The following is a 16,652-nucleotide window of genomic DNA, read 5'->3' as shown; positions in this document are numbered from 1 at the left end:
TAAGTTACAAGTTATTTTCTGGACTTGACATCATTTGTTCTATTTCTCTAGGTATGGTTCAAAAACCGTCGTGCGCGCCGAAAGAGGCAGAAAAGCGGCACCAAGGCCGAATCCCCAGACCTGGCTACTTCGAAAAGAGACTGGCCAACAGTCTACAACAAGCGCAGCTTCCAGGGAAACAGCTTCTCATGATTCCTCTGATGATAGCAAGAACATATGATTTCTTTACACTAATTTATGTTCACTTGAGTTCATAAGCCTTTAGGCCCAGTCAACACGCGTAAATATCCCCAGATAGCAATTCATTGGTGGGCATTTAATGTAAAAACTAAATTCAATTGTTAGACCTGCAATAAATGCACATTTGAGCAATTACAGTAAGTGTCTGAGTGTATTATCTCTAAAGTTGTTTGAACAAAAGCAAGCAACAGCAAATGTAGAAAACAACATCAACTTTTATTAGATTCATAGTCAGAGTTGTAATTATAAGCATTTTCATGCTGAGATACACCATCGTAAAAAGAAACTTTCAGCAAATAAAGAGCATGCAATGAATATTATTCATGACACTATAATACATCCAACAGTACACCCCCCCAGTTAACTATTTTTGGACACAGACACCAACACACTATAAAACTGGAAAATAAAAGTACACTTTGTGAAATTATCAAAATATATTTTTTAACAAACTGCAACGACATGTCTATGAAGAAAATGAACCATTGTTGAGATAGAGTTTTAGAATAAGATGTTTTTTTTTTTTTTAAATATAATGACAGTACACCACTTAATAAGATTATATACATGTTCATAGTGTCCTCGAATAAACATAACATTTGAAGAGGACTCATCAAAGTAGATTCTTGTCAAGTTGTTAGTTGTAGATGATAACAAAGTGACACATTAGTGACATCTACTGGCATATTATGGTACACATTATGCTACCAGAGTGTAACATCTCGGCAACAACTACACCATTTTGGTCAATCTTGGCATCAAACAACTTTTCTTGAGCATAAAATCTGCCAGTCAACCAACTATTGAACTCAACCATGTAGTAAGTATGAACAATGTTGCACGCTATACTTATTTCTAATGAACTTTTCCCAGCATAAGTAGTACAGACAAGACATTCTGATGTATTCGTACTCATTATCAAGCACTTCAGTATGGGGCGAGGATTTGTTTGTTATCTACTAGTAAAGAAACTCACAGTCCTTCTTGACACAGTATCATTTTAGCCTTTCTTGGCTAACAGAGGGTTTTAACAAAGCGAGCTGTCCTGATAAAATTTGCAACATTTTGTGTTGAGATAGTCATTAAATTAAATAAAAAAGGAGAAAAGTTCCAAATGCCACAGGTTCTTAAGTATCCCATTAAATGACTTTGAGGTTTAATGGATGAGTTTCTCTGAAACTGGATATACTAATCTCCCTTATTCCGATCAAATGAAGCTGAAGCTGATTCCCTCATAGTATCCTTGTTGTTCAGCGGCTCTCTTACAGACCTAGTCATAACCTTACACTAGCAATATCAAAAACAACCACACATTGTTGCGTTCAGTTCCACATTGCTCAGTGCCACATTTTACAAGGGGCGATTTCGGAAAACGACATGGTGCAAGAGTATTTAGACACTTCCTGATAAAGAGTATTTTTTTGTTGTTCCGCGGTGCTGTTAACACAGGATGTTCACAACGGTGTTCAGAGAGTGCAGGAGGAAGTTCAGGTGTTTTCTCTCCTCCTCATGGTGTTCTTACATAGTGTTGAGTAGACAAAGACACTATCCATATCCACATTGCAAAGTACACAGTTAAATATTGCTGTTTTTATGCACATACTCATAGATTTTGACATTAAGCGCACACAAGTTTAGACGGTCAGATTTTTTCCCTAATGCTCACACCCACAAACTTACCAAAGCCTAACTTTGAGAGAGAAGGAGAGAGAAGCATGAGAGGATAGCCAACAGAGGGTGTAAACTGTGGTAGCACTGAGCTAGCAGGTGTTCCGTCTGTGCAGATTTAGCCTGAGATGAACACTTTTGGTGCAACAAAGAACCTACAGATTGGAAGGAGGGTACTAGTTTATCAAGAAACATATCTTTAACAAGTATATTTTGGTACCCTTGTAGATTTCCTATTTCTATAAACAAAACTTAAAATGTGGGCAAATAAAGCTTTTTAAAGTTAAGCAAAAGATATTGCTACTTCATGCTAAACAATAAAGAAAACAGCTTTAACAATATTAACCTAAGTGGTTTACCCTTATATTACATTTTGGGGTGAGCAGCTATTTTGGTTAACGTAACTTGGATCTGAGACCAACTGGTTCAAAAGTGCAATAAACACCTAAAACCAAGTTATGAAAGTCTTATTTGACCCAGTTATGGACAAATAGAGGTGTCTATAATACTACGATTTAAACCATTGCTAGAAAATTGTCTTTCAAGGGTACAGAAGCTATCTGTGCAGATAAAGATGTCCTTCAGCAATTAACTTGGGACATTATGATTGACATACATACGTGCTGGCATTACATTTCCTAAAACGTGTAACTAGTATTTAACAGGGATCTCTCAAAGAATTTAGTTCCGGAGACCGGGAACTTCATTTTCGAACCATGTGTGAGCATATTACAATTACACAAGCCCATTAACAAGCAAATCAATATTATATACAAATTTCCAATTGCACATTTGGGAAAATTCTCAGAGTGCAAGTGGAGAAATAGTAGATGTAGGAATCCTGAATAATATTAAACCCTGTTTTCTTTTGGACATACGACATTAGAAGAACATGACCATATATTCATGTCACATCTTTTCACAATAAAAAGGCATGTTTATGGGAAAATAAATTAGTAACACGATTTGACTCACACATGCACATTTTGGATCAATCCCTTTAGTACAACAGACAATGTGTTGGTCTCCTCTGAAATACTGGGAATTAGGATGAAGCGGCAGCAAATCAAAGTATATCAGTATGTACTTAGTCATTTGAAAGGTTCCCTAGTAGAAGCTACATGGCATGAGAAGTTGGCTGACTGGTCTAAGGGCTTTGGCAACTTCTGACAGGGTAACAACAAGCAATCAACACCAAAATAGAGAAACTTACAAAAACTAAATGAATATATCTATTAGATCGTTGCTTTTGTAGAGTTTGTGTCCCAGATTTCGAGTTACAATTATTTTGTCTCATTACTAGTGTTACAAACGGAATGCAGGATGTTAGTTAACATACAAGGCACTAGGTTTTGCTATAGGACTGACTGCAATCAAGGGGAATGGAGAGTGGAGGGGGGGGGGGCAGTGGTTCACTACTGTAATTCTGACAGCAACAACCAGAGAAAAGCACAAATGAAAGATGGACACTAAGAGGAGAGCAGTAGATCTTTTGAGGAGGAAGAGGAGGAGGAAAGAGAGTGTCGTTAGGACTGCATCTCAGCTCGCAGCATCCAGGGGAACCAGCAGCAGAACAGCAACCTGAGGAAGAGAATGAGCAGGAGGAAGAGGAGAGGGATTCACGTCACTGGACACATTCATCAACAGGAGCTTATTTCTAAGCTGCTATTTGTTGACTCAGAGACAACACAGAGAGGAAAAGAAGAGACTCTACCTGGATATTGAACTCTCAGACGTGATGTCCTTAGGTGACCTCACCGCGTTGAATTTACGCTTTGGCTGGTTCACTAGAAGAAACAAAGAACATCTTTGGATAGAATGCAGACGTGGGAGTAGAAGGTACATCATAACATGGGGTGGCGTGGCACGCTGGCTAACATGACTGGGCGGATTTGACCGTAGATACTTACTAGACACCTGGTGGACTTTTTTCACCATCGTGCCTTCGCCGCTCTGACCGTCCTTTGATCCGCAGATTCTGAGAGATCATTAACAGCCGTGCTTAGTATTGTACAAGACGGTCAGTCTGTTCAGAATGAACCTTTACAATCACAACAGAGAACGTTTTATATTGTCTAGCTCTTCGTCTGAGAATAAATGATAAGCATAGTTACACAAGGTAACTGTAAAATGCTTTCTTATCAATAAAGTCGTTACGTTATCTTAGGGTCATTTTTTGAACCAGGTGTTAAAATAGGTGTTATGTTACCTCTGTACCCGAGATGGGGGTGCAAAGACGCCGTACTTGGGCAGGCAGGTGAAGTAGCGGACACCAAAAACAGACCCGTCATGCTTTCCTGTGGGCTGCTCCAGCTCCACACCAAACCAGTAACCTGGACACACACACATCATCAATAGTTCAACTTGATTAAACATTTCTAAGCATTTGTCAAACATTTCTTGAAAAGATCACCACCAGTGTTGCAGTGACTTGATTTCACAGCAGACATACCTGGGGCAAAGTCTGTCTTTCCGTAATAGCGTATGATTCCCTGCTTCACACCAGCAACCAGCACCTGGTCTCCAAGTTCCACCTTCACCCCATCTGGGTCCAGACTGGCCACGGACATAGACTTCTTCCTCAGAGCTGATGGAGGAAATCAAATGTTAGTTAACATGTTATTTTTAAGCAATAAGGCACGGGGGGGTGTGGTATATGGCCAATATACCATGGCTAAAGGCTGTTCTTAAACACGACGCAGCGCCGAGTGCCTGGACACAGCCCTTAACCGTGGTATATTGACCATATACCACCAACCCCCGAGGTGCCTTATTGCTATTATAAACTGGTTACCAACGTAATTAGAGCAGTAAAAATATATAGTTTGTCATACCCGTGGTATAAGGCTGTCAGCTAATCAGCATTCAAGGCTCGAACCACCCAGTTTATAATGTGTTATAAGTCTATGAGTCATGTGTTATTTATGTGTTATAAAGTCTGTGAATCAACAGATGGCTTGTTGTGCTCCTATGAGAATGAATGCCATGGCCCTTGATGGGGAAACTCTTTTGTGGAAGCGGCATTTCAGTTGTACAACTGACTAGGTATCCCCTTTCCCTTTCTTGTACCTTTCTCTCTCTCCATTATTTCCTTCTTTTCTTTCTTGTTCTTTCCTGTGACGCGGGAGAAGTCCATGCGGGGCGTCTTGGGTGTGGAGGTGACAGAGGAGGGGGCCAGCTCAACAGCTTTGGCGATTTTCGACACTGGAGCAAAGATACCTTCAGGACAATAGAAGTGATTAGAGAAAACCCTGAAAAACCTGCATTGCATAAAACCTGCATAAAATTGACAAAAAAGTTATGAAATCAAGTCTTCTCTTTGCTCTTTTCTCACGGGGAATCTTAGCGCATTTCAATAGATTTAAGTAAGAATTCCCAAAATGTGAGTGAAATAACAGGTGGTTACCCAATTTGGGGGGGCAGATGAAGTAACGCACCCCCCCCACACTTCCGTCGTTCTTGCCCTCTGGCTCGTCCAGCTCCACCCCTACCCATTGGCCACTGGCGAACTCCGTGGTCCCACAGAAGCGCAGCGTGCCCGTCTGTGGAGGAGAGACTGTGTGAGGTCTGACATTTATATTGGATTTTGACTATCAAATTGAATTAACCTTATTGATCCCCACAGGGGCTCATCGAACAAAACACGTGATTTTTATTCTTGTATTATTGAAGGTGATACCAGGCAGGATTAAATAGTTAACAACACTTCTCCACAGCACTGAGGTAGGACTAGTCTCAGACATCTCTAGACCAGGGCAGCATGCTTATCTGGTCTTTTTCTGTCATTCATTACTACTGAGATACTAGGTCCCAGGCCTGGCCAACCCTGATCCTGGAGAGCTACAGTCCTGAAGGTTTTTGCTCCAACTCTAATCTAGCACACCTGATTCTAATAATTAGCTGGTTGATCATCTGAGTCAGGTTAGTTACTACTGGGGTTGGAGCGAACAACTTCAGGAGGGTAGCTCTCCAGGAACAGGGTTGGGCAGCTCTGTAACTAAGCTATGGTTAGTAGTCTACCCATCTCAACACAATAACATGTTTTAAGTGATTATGTTGTGGTCAGTAGGACATACACTATATATACAAAAGTATGTGGACACCATCTCAAATTAGTGGATTCCAGTTGCTGACATACAGTAGGCCACACATAGGTTTCCAATGCATTTGAAGTGCAGTTAGTGATGCATGGTAAATACCAAATGAATGCACCAAGGGAGACTACGTCGTTTAGTGCAGTCAGTAATGCGGTCAGTCATGGAAATACACCTGAAAACACGATTAAATGTGTTCAGTTATGCAAGTAGACACAGGTCGAGGGCTACCCACCTGCTTCAGGTGATGCAGAGCTGAGATGTCAATTTCATCACTGCTCGATTTTTTGGGGAGCTATATGTGTTAACACAAGTGGGAATAAATGTTTGCTAGAATTCACGTTCTCTTCTCACACAGTACAACAAGCAGCAGGGCTCCACCATATAGGATGAATGATACCTCATACTGGCCACTATAAAAAAGATATAAAGATAATTGAAAGCCATTTAAATGGTCTTAGGCACATAAACGCGCTCACAAAATTCAGCAGTTTATTTTAATTCACTGTTTTCAGTCTTTGAGGCTCCCATTTCTTACCCTTTGCCTCCCAATCCTGACAAACCGCACACACACACCTTCATGTCGTCCAGCACCACACGGTCGCCCAGTTTCAGGCCGATGGAGGTAAGCATGAGGTTGCCAGGGATGTTGTCGTAGTTGAGCAGGGTGGCGCGGGGCAGGTTGCAGCTGAGGGGCACAGAGTCCAGCAGCAGCTGCTTCAGCTCCTTGGCCACCATGGCCGCCTCAGCTTTGTCCAGAGTCATGTCCATTGGGTCAGGGACCACCTCGGCCGGCCCCTGGCCCTTATCATTCTGTCAGAGAGCGAGACAGAGAAGGAGGGAGGGAGAGAAAAAGGGAGAGAGAAAGGGACATCAGAAATAAATTGGCATATGTGTCGAAGTCATCCCCACATAAAAACAGAAACTGTTTTATCTGAAACAGTGTTTTTAAAGAGCGACTGCCCCTAAAAAGCAACATCTCATTTTGAAAATGGTCTATGTGGCATTGATATGAGCCATAAAACATTTATTCTACTGTCAAAATTGACTACAAAGTCTAAATAGGATAGTTTTGGTCATAAAGTCAATCTGAGATTTGTGAGATGATAGAAATAAAGTGTATGTCACGGAATAAAAGGGTACTGTAACAGTTTAGCTTTGATTGGGTTTATTTCAAGCCTGCCCACATGCCTACAGCTGGCAGCACCCAAGTAATCATCAATTCAGCGCACAGCTGCATGAGACCTGATCATAATGTCCATGGTCAATTTGGTTTGACATTCGATAGCCCTATGGGGCTAGTTAGGGACCATCAGTAAATTACACAATGTACATGGGACAATATTTTTTAAATGCCAATAGATCCAAATTTCAATGACCTAACAACCTCAAACCAACTATAAATTGTAGAAATTCAAATACAAATATTGAAATAATTTAATGAGACAACTAAAAGGTGGGCAACATAAAAATATTGCGCCATTTACATTGTATAAATTATTTATGGTCCCTAACAAGCCTCAGTGCTATCAAATGTCAAACCAACTTGCCACGGTCGCACACCAGCTGGCTAAAGCTAATTGGTGAAAGAAGTTGGCTAGCAATAGCTTTCCTAGGCGACTTCAAGATCTGTTAGACTGTTTCACGTTATCTAGAAGGGTGAGTGACTGTAACCGTGTACTGTTTTGAGAGAGTGAATGTACAAACCAAAGACTGCTTGCCACGTGCAAACACACACAAAAGAGACACACACATTAAACCACCCCCCCAGACAACTCTCGTTTGGCTTCAGTTATTTCTTAATGACCAAGCTGAAAAACGAGGCCAAATCAGGAAGTTCAGCTCCCTTTTAAGTTGCCAAGAAATCATATCAAACAGACATGAAACCTCAGATGCACACCCATTCTATTAGGTCCACCGATCTACTGTGGTACCGGGTCAGACCCCCTTTTGCCTTCAGAACACAAGGTGTCGGAAAAGTTCCACAGGGATGTTGGTTCATGCTGACGCGATGGCATCACGCAGTTGCTGCAGAATGGACAGCGGTACATTCATGCTGCGAACAGCCCGTTCCATCTCAACCCAAAGATGCTCTATTGGGTTGAGGACTGCGCAGGCCACTCAAATAAACTGAGCTCGCTGTCATGTTCCAGGCGATGTCCACTCCTCGAGTGTCCAGTGTTGGTGATCGCGTGCCCACTGGAGCCGCTTCTTCTTGTTTTTAGCTGATTCGAGTGGAACCCGGTGTGGTCGTCTGCTGCAATAGCCCATCCATGACAAGGATAGACGAGTTGTGTATTCCGGGATGCTGTTCTGCACACCACTGTTGTACTGTGGCGTTATTTCTGTGTTTGCTGCCCGCCTGTTACACTCTTAGAAGAAAAGGTGCTATCTAGAAAATTAAAGGGTTCCAGGTAGAACCCTTTCTACAGAGGGTTCAACATGGAACCCAAAAGGGTTCTACCTGGAGCCAAAAAGGGTTCTCCTATGGGGACAGCCGAAGAACACTTTTGGAACCCTTTTTTCTAAGAGTGTAGCTTGCACGATTCTTGCTATTCTCCTTCGACATCTCTCATCAACAAGCTGTTTTCGCCCACAGGACAGCTGCTGACTGGATGTTTTTTGATTGTCACACCATTCTTGGCAAACCCTAGACACTGTTGTGTGTGAAAAGCCCAGGAGGGCAGCCGTTTCTAAGATACTGGATCCGGCGCGCCTGACACCGACAATCATACCACACTCAAAGTCGTTTAGGTCACTTGTTCTGCCCATTCTAACGTTCAATCCAACAGTTACTGAATGCCTCGATACCTGTCTGCCTTTATATAGCAGGCCATAAGACTCACTGTCTGTAGGAGTGATCAAGCACCTAATAAACTGTCCAGTGAGTGTATATGCCATATTCAATTTCAGCATTTCTGTTTGTAGTTAGTTACCATGAGAGACGTACAAAAGAGAGGTCTAGTCAATAGTGCTCTTACCCTGACAGAGGGGTTGGCTCCATGCTCTAGCAGACACTGGACTGATCCCAGACACAGGTTGGAGGCAGCGATGTGCAGGGCTGTGCCATGGTGGAAGTCACTGCAGGTGGAATTCAGCACTAGAGACAGACACAACCAGGTTCAGATCAAATCAATCTGAATTGTAAAGCCAATGTCAGCTATAATCTTAGTTTTATTCTAAAAGCGTAAACCAATTCCTTCTCTTAGGGGTCTCTGAAAGCATTACCAATTTAATCTCTTAGGAGTCTCGTGTTGTGTTTGAGCCCCATGGTCCGTAGACAGGAGAATAACAATGAGACAAAACGGCCACAATCAATGGTCAGTGTGGTGGAGCGATGATAAATCAATGTAGGAGTTAATGAAATGGCTTTGGGTCAATGCTGGTAGGGGCTGGATGCAGTGTTAGATCTGATTGGAAGTCCAGGGAGGGGAGGGAGGAGACATACAGGACATACACCAGGAGCGTGCTAGAACTGACAGGACATGCCCAAGCAGGAGCTTTGGAGTGTGAGTGTGTGTGTATACAGTATATGAGTGAGTGTGCGAACAGGGTGAGGAAAGTCGTTTGGGGAGGTTTATTAGTCTCCAACAGCTCCTGAGGACTGACTATGTTGTTAGTTGGCTAGGTAGGCTACATGGGTTGTGTTGACGCTACTCACCTCTGGGTTTGGAGGCCTTGAGGAGAATGCGAATCAGCTCTGGCACGTCGAAGTAGGCTGCGTAGTGCAGGGCGTTCATGTTGGTCCAGCGGCTGCGGAGACTCACGTCTGCCCCCAGGGAAATTAGCTGATTGGACAGCCTGAGGGCAGCGGCAGGGTCACCTGGACGGGGTCACAAGATGGACAAATTTTGTAGGAAACTACAGTAAAACTGCATTGAATCTTAAACTAAAAACACTTTATTTTATGAAAGCTTTATTGAGGATTCAGACATTTGAAATGAACAACCAGTTGAGGGTTTGAGAGTCTCACCGACTCCATGGGCCCCGGCTTTGCAACTGTAGTGGAGCAAGGTCATGTCTGTCAGCCCGTCACGGTCGTTGACATGGCAACCACGCTTCAAGATCTGAGAGGAGACAAGGACTGTTCAGTGAAGAGAGAGCGAGAGAGAGAGAGAGAGAGAGAGAGAGAGAGAGAGAGAGTGAGAGAGAGAGAGAGAGAACGAGCGAGCGAGAGGCTAGGGGAAAGGCAGAGAGAGCAGTACTATCAAATGTCTTTAAAACACTATGAAACACTAAGGCCAGTCATCACTCACACATACAGACCACACCACCCCAGGGCCATAGCCTCTCATCTCTCTGAGTGATGCTCCCTGTGCTTAGCGTAGCCACATTAGCAGGATGAGCCATTCACACCCAAATAGCACAGACGACACGTGTTGATGAACTCTAATGATGGGGAAGGTGAGGATGGCTTCCTGCTGTGTCATGAATTAAGCGCCACGTTCATTTCCACTGCATTGCAACTTCGTCAGAGGCTGTCCTTGCTGAGTAGCATCCATCTACATGAGGAACCGGCAGCCATTTTGGATAGGTAAAACATTCGAGGGACACAAATATTGAAATGATGGCAGTCGTTACTGGAAGTGACATTCATTTACTATGCTGTTTCAACTGAATATCTAAGCTTGTACTCGGTACATTGGAAACAGTACCAATAGGAGATAACAGCAAACTATTCATGGCATCCTTTACAACGTCGAATAACCTCCGTCAATGTCTTGCTGAGTGTCAGATGTGCTATGTAAAGCCATATTTCCAACGGTGAAGATTTGAAAAAGCAGTGAAACTCCAGTTAATTAGCTCTCTCCTCTAGTGCCAGCAGACAGCAGTGACGGGTGTCGAGTGACAGGTGAAAAAGGACCCATCCTGATTCCTGAACTGGACTAGCAACTATCCCGGGACAGTTCAATATCCACCAGTGTCAATCAAGAGAGACGAAATGAGCACACTCTCCTCAAGCCCTGAGATTATGCCTTTTCATACAGAGACATGTAGTCCAACTGAACGAACATGATATTATCAGACAGGTCCTCTCCCGAGGCTTAACGAGGACACCACCATGCACACTTTCATGATTCAACATGAATTCAACATGGATTCAACATGAATTCAACATGGATTCTATAAGATGGATCCCTGTAGCTGCAATGCTAACACGAGGCTAACATTGTCGAAAAGGAATTTGGGGCTAGTAACTGATATTGGTGGAAATTCTTACTGTCCAAGTAGCTTGTAAAGAAGCGGTGGCCAATCTGTATGCGCCAAAGCCATACACTTCTGATTCGACTTCATTTAGGACTCTGTTAGGTTGAATCAGGTGCGTTACTGATTTGAATGGAGCAAAAGCCTACATCCACATAAGCCTTTTGCAGATAAGCCAATGCATCTCTGTTAATGAAAATACTCTCAAATACTGTCAAAAAGACATTGACTATTTGCCAGAGGGCTGAGGTTGTTTACTGAAAGTGCAGCAGAGTGGTTCTTTGCCCATATCTGACATCCTAGTCTGATTTAGAGTCTGTCTTAGTGCAGAGCCTGTTTGGGTAATGGAAAGACCCTATTATCTCAGCCATCAATCACAGCCATCATGGCGTCCCGGGGGACACCCAGGAACTGAGGCTGACTTTACGATCAATCCTAACACTAAAGCTGCATGGCTAAGAGGAAACCGAGTTAACTAAGAGTGTGTATTTGCTTGGTGTGTGTACATGTGTTTTTATGGGGCATATCTTCCCTCTCTCCAAGACAGTAGGGCGGGATTAGGAAATTAGTCTGAAACTTGAAGTATGCATATGTCATGACGTTGGCCTGAGTGGGGGAGGTTTATACCTTTCCCCTTTTTCCTCTCTCTACTCTACCGATGTGACTATTGAAAATCCCTTTGTTAACATAGAGAGTCTGGTGACATCAAAAGATGGGTAACGGAACCATATTTCGGTAATCCAACCAGTTGAAAATATGCGTTGGGACTTAATGAATATGATGTCAGTTCAGTTGGCGTCTGAGACATGATTACTGATGATAGGACGACATAAACTGTATCTTGGAAAGTCTACACATTATAGTTATCAGATTCACATGGAATTGTTGTGCAATTTAAATGTTTAAATATGAACATATTTGTGAAAAGATTAAATGTAATTTTTTAGCTTCTTAATGAGAAAACGGTTTGTCAGAAGAACACCACTGTGCTCACTCAGAGGCCCCGCCCAAGTGAACAGACATGGGTTGTAAACTATGAAACAGAGCCCTCTCTCCCAATCCTAAATAAGCCCCTTGACGAAAATGTAACTTTCTGTTCCGAGGACGTTAGGGCGACGGTCCTACGTTAAAAGGGCTCAGATAACCTAACGTAATCAGCATCGAATTTCAACGTGAAGATGACGGTCAACACGCCGAAAGGATGAATTTCGACTATACCAGCCAGAATATAGCATGAGCTTAAAAGTATGGCAACTTGGTATGAACTTTGAACTCTTATTCACTCCCGAAGTGATACCTCCTAGCCGTTGAGTTAGCAGCAGTCGCTGTAAACGTGGGCTAGGAGAGGATGGACAGAGTATCCATTCTACCATGCTCCAGTTCACCAAGAGACACTCTTCAAAAGACAAACCGGCCTTCCATCGACGACCAATCTACCGAAGCGCAGCTCAGAGTAAATATTTATTGCATTCTTCTTTTTCAAATGTGCGGTAATTTAGAATGCATAAGATACTGTATTTACGATAGCATAGCTTCTCCCTTTGTTCCTCAGTCTTCCCACTCTTTCACTCAAACCCCCCCCTTTTCTTTGTGTAACCAGCCGCTATATCGGCTCCATTCACCAGGTCCATCAATGTATGATTAATTCTGTGTATATGTAATTCTGTGTGATTAGTTAGGTATTTAGTAAATAAATAATTAAAACAAATTTTGTATTGCTGATTCAACTTGTTAGCCAGGGTTCGTGAAGATAAGAATGTACAACTTTCAGATGAGACTGAAATAAGGCGAGGATTAAATATTGACTGCTATTGATGTAAAAGATTACTAGGTCTTTAAGAGTTTATTCGGAAGATAACAGCTCTATAAACATTATTTCGTGGTGCCCCGACTTTCTAGTTAATTACATTCACCCGATTAGCTTAATCAGGTAATATTAATTGCAGAGAAATTATTTTATAGAATAGCATGTCATATCACTTAATCCGGCATAGCCAAAGACACAACACATACTTTTTGTTGATTTACATCCCACCCTCATCACTCTTCCTCTTCAGGGTTATGAGAGTTCCTACTCCCATGGTCACAATAACACTACCGGTACTCAAACTGCAGTAATGGTTAGTCCTGAGCTAAAGCTGTGCACTTTCATCTGAGCAACAGCAATATAAAAGGGAATCGACTGAAACATAAACCACACCTTCCTTACATGACAACATCCTTAGTAAGAAGGTGTTTTATGAAAAGTTCACTAGTAGAGCTTCAACTTTGCTAAAGTGCCCCAAGGGGTTGTTTGTCATGCCTCCAACTGAAGCCAAAGCCACCAAGCCTCCCACAATACAGATCCCATTATAAGACACCCCATTAAGGCACAAGACAAACATAAGATGAGTATTTCCCAATCCCATGCCATACACATACACATGCTTATTCAACAGCACATACTGTGTATGGGCATGGGACTGGGAAATACTCATTTTATGCTTGCCTTGTGCCTTAATGGCTTCTCTTTGTGGTGCCTTACCAACATTGAGGCTCAACTAGTGGGTTTGTCAAAAAACACTCTCTTACTAGGTTAGTGTGATAACGAGTCTGTAATCTTCTAGCAGGACCTTGGCCAACAACAACCGCTGCTGACCGGCTCAAAGTTGCAGGAGTTCACCACAAAGAGCGGTCGAACAACACAATTACTAGGCCTGCATCGACTGCATTCCTCCAGGGATCAAGGAACTTGATGCGTCTGCCCTGTTGGCAGCTCTTAAGAGCACGAGAGCAGAGTAGCAAGCTGAGCACAGACCAATGGACTTCTCTCCTTACTGCTAATGCAGCATGTGGTGATGGTGACCAACTCTAGAAGGTTGCATGCAGCTGAAAGGCCACTGCTCTTTAGATAGTAAGGGATTTAATACATTGATATTGTTCATGAGATTTCAATGAATTTGAGCTAAAAGGTGTGCATTGTTGTGTGTTACAGTATGTTGATGAGCGTTTCCATGTTCTCTTCAACTAATGACTGCATGGTGAATTTTGTTTCCTGTGTGTATTGTATTTTGGTTGGAGACCTGTATCTTTGGTGCACTATGCAGTAATATACTGTATCTGTCTGTTATGTACAGTAGAAATAAAGAAAACAATTATATGTGTCCAAGCACAGAGCCTTGTGAAACGCCAAATTCAACTTTGTAGGCCAGGGATGGGCATCTGGCGTCCCGCCTCTTTTGTAGGCTCGCGGATAAATTTCCATAAAAGGAACTCAGTCGGGATCTCAACTTATTGTTGAGAGTTACAATATTAGAATATACAAGGTGCAAATTTGGTTGTGCATCAGCAATTTTTCTCCTGATATGTCAGTCGGACAGTCTCTCAACTAGCCCATGTCAGCTATCATTTTTTAGATCAGTAAATTAGTCTAATCAGCTATCTAAACTTGTATTAATCATAGCCGAATGAGTTATACAATTGCTAAATCTTCTCTCCGCCCCATGGCAAATCCTGTAGAATAGCAGCGAACGTGCTTTATAACTGTAATATTTTTTCTACGTTCCATGGTAAAATGTGTAGAATTGGAGGAAATGTACTTTAAAACGTCAATTGTTCCTTTCCGCTGTCAAGAGCAGCAAAATGTTTTTCTCTCAAGTTAGGCCCCCCCTCAACAAAAGGCTAGGGCCGGCTCTGATGTGTGGGTATGAATGTGGTGCAGATCCATGAGCCACTGAGTTCAGATTTTTTGTGGCCTCCACCCACATCAAAGATGCCCATCCCTGCTCTAGGCCTGCAGCTTTCTACATATATCTGTATGTTTCTGCCAGTGTTGTGTCTGAGCTGTATTCAGGCCTGTAGTCTGCTGAAAATCCGACCGGCAGTAACTCACCTCGTTTCCGATGAGGTCGATTTTGTGCTGGACCTGTGGGACCCACTGACGGATGATGGCAAACAGCTCTGGGATGGTGGTGCGTGGGTCCAGCAGGATCTCCAGACACTCAGGATCATTTGGGTCAAAGAATGTGAAGACTGGAATGGTAGGGAATGCCAACAAGATAATTACCCTCCTCATCAAATCAGTATTACATGTGCCTCTCTTGCTATTTTTTGTTCTTTGTCAGACAGCATATTGACTCATTCTGAATGTGTGATATTAAATATCATATTTTGTTATTATTACAAAATATACATATATTTTGGGTTGTATTTTTCAGTAGGCCTGTTAGTACACTCTATTTAATTACTTATGGAGTTCTCTGTGGGACATCCAATATTTCTGTCCTGTTTAAAAGCACCGTTTCTAAAAGCAGCATTTGGTAGATTGAAGCCCTACCGAAGTGGGAACACAATTGATCTTACTTTGTTTTTATAATACACCATCAAAATAAATGCATTAAAGCTTGTGGGCAAACTGAAATAAATAGCTTCACATCATTTTAGCCTGCAGAAACCATTGGCATAGTGTCCAGCAATACCATACTATTTGCATATAACAGCCCCAAAGTCAAGATCCATCTACTAAAAGGATCAATAACATGCCATAAAAGGCCTTGTTCACTTATTTATAGATCATATACATTTTATTACATCTTTTCATTATGTTTCTATGAATCTGCAGAGGTTGTTTTGACCAGGCAGTGGTCTGTGCTTGGTGAAAGGCTCTTTGTGGACCGAGGCTACAGCAGCACATGGCCCAGAGCCCAAAATCCACTGTTACATATAAAGTAGTGTTGAGTAGGGAGCATGATAACAAAGGGACTTGGCCTGTATTCACAAAACGTCCCAACGTGTTGATTTGGCGTCAGGTCACTCCTGTCCATATAATCTTATTCATTATGACCTAAAAAGCAAAACTGATCCTAGATCAGCACTCCTACTATGAGACACTTCTTGTGAATGCGGGCCCTGGAGCCTGAGGCCTAGGACCCACCATAGTCTTTGGGGAGGGGGGCCTGGGCAGATGGGTGGACCATGGGCCTCTTCCGGGGCTCGTGAACTGGGCTCTGGTACTCAGAGGCAGGCTGGGCCTCCTCCTCCACCTCGGCAGTCTGCTCTTTAGTCATTCTGCTAGACGTTGGCGGGCCTGGAAAACAAGATGGATGACAAACATTCCTTGAGTGGCACTACAAAACAAACAACTCCATCGCAGGTTTTTCTGAACAGTTCTCATACGTCTGTTACTCAGCCAAGAGTCACATGAAGTAGTTGCTTACAAGAGTCTTGTTCCCATGGCAGCCTATCTACTCTGGCAAGTCTATACCCTCAGAGCAGACAGGCTCTATGTTTGGCTCTAGGGCCTGTGAGAAACGGTCAGTAGTGACTCACTGATAACTGCACTTACTGACAAGAGATGAGGAGGCTCAGAGAGCAAACAGGCTAACAGGCAGTCCAATTTATTGTACCATGTCAGTGCATGCTAATACTAAGCCTTAATGTCCATCATTGCTCTGGACATTGCTAAAG

At 42.6% G+C, this 16,652-nt stretch overlaps 1 protein-coding gene across 1 annotated transcript; it reads right to left on the bottom strand.

Moving 5' to 3' along the window:
- Nucleotides 1-3,434: 3,434 nt before the first annotated feature.
- Nucleotides 3,435-16,252, bottom strand: LOC120029056 (CAP-Gly domain-containing linker protein 3-like). Its single transcript, XM_038974348.1, has 13 exons — nucleotides 16,120-16,252; nucleotides 15,079-15,218; nucleotides 9,976-10,069; nucleotides 9,664-9,825; nucleotides 8,984-9,102; nucleotides 6,579-6,815; nucleotides 5,315-5,450; nucleotides 4,947-5,127; nucleotides 4,361-4,464; nucleotides 4,118-4,241; nucleotides 3,819-3,886; nucleotides 3,623-3,695; nucleotides 3,435-3,489 (listed from the first exon to the last, which is right to left on the bottom strand). Exons 1-13 carry the CDS (start codon nucleotides 16,250-16,252, stop codon nucleotides 3,435-3,437), a joined length of 1,626 nt encoding a protein of 541 aa, XP_038830276.1.
- Between the last annotated feature and the right edge of the window lie 400 nt (nucleotides 16,253-16,652).

The sequence above is a fragment of the Salvelinus namaycush genome, chromosome 34 (genome assembly GCF_016432855.1).
Source record: "Salvelinus namaycush isolate Seneca chromosome 34, SaNama_1.0, whole genome shotgun sequence".
NCBI lineage: Eukaryota > Metazoa > Chordata > Actinopteri > Salmoniformes > Salmonidae > Salvelinus > Salvelinus namaycush.
The sequence above is the reverse complement of the archived record's forward strand: the minus strand, read 5'-3'. Positions and strand labels throughout refer to the sequence as shown.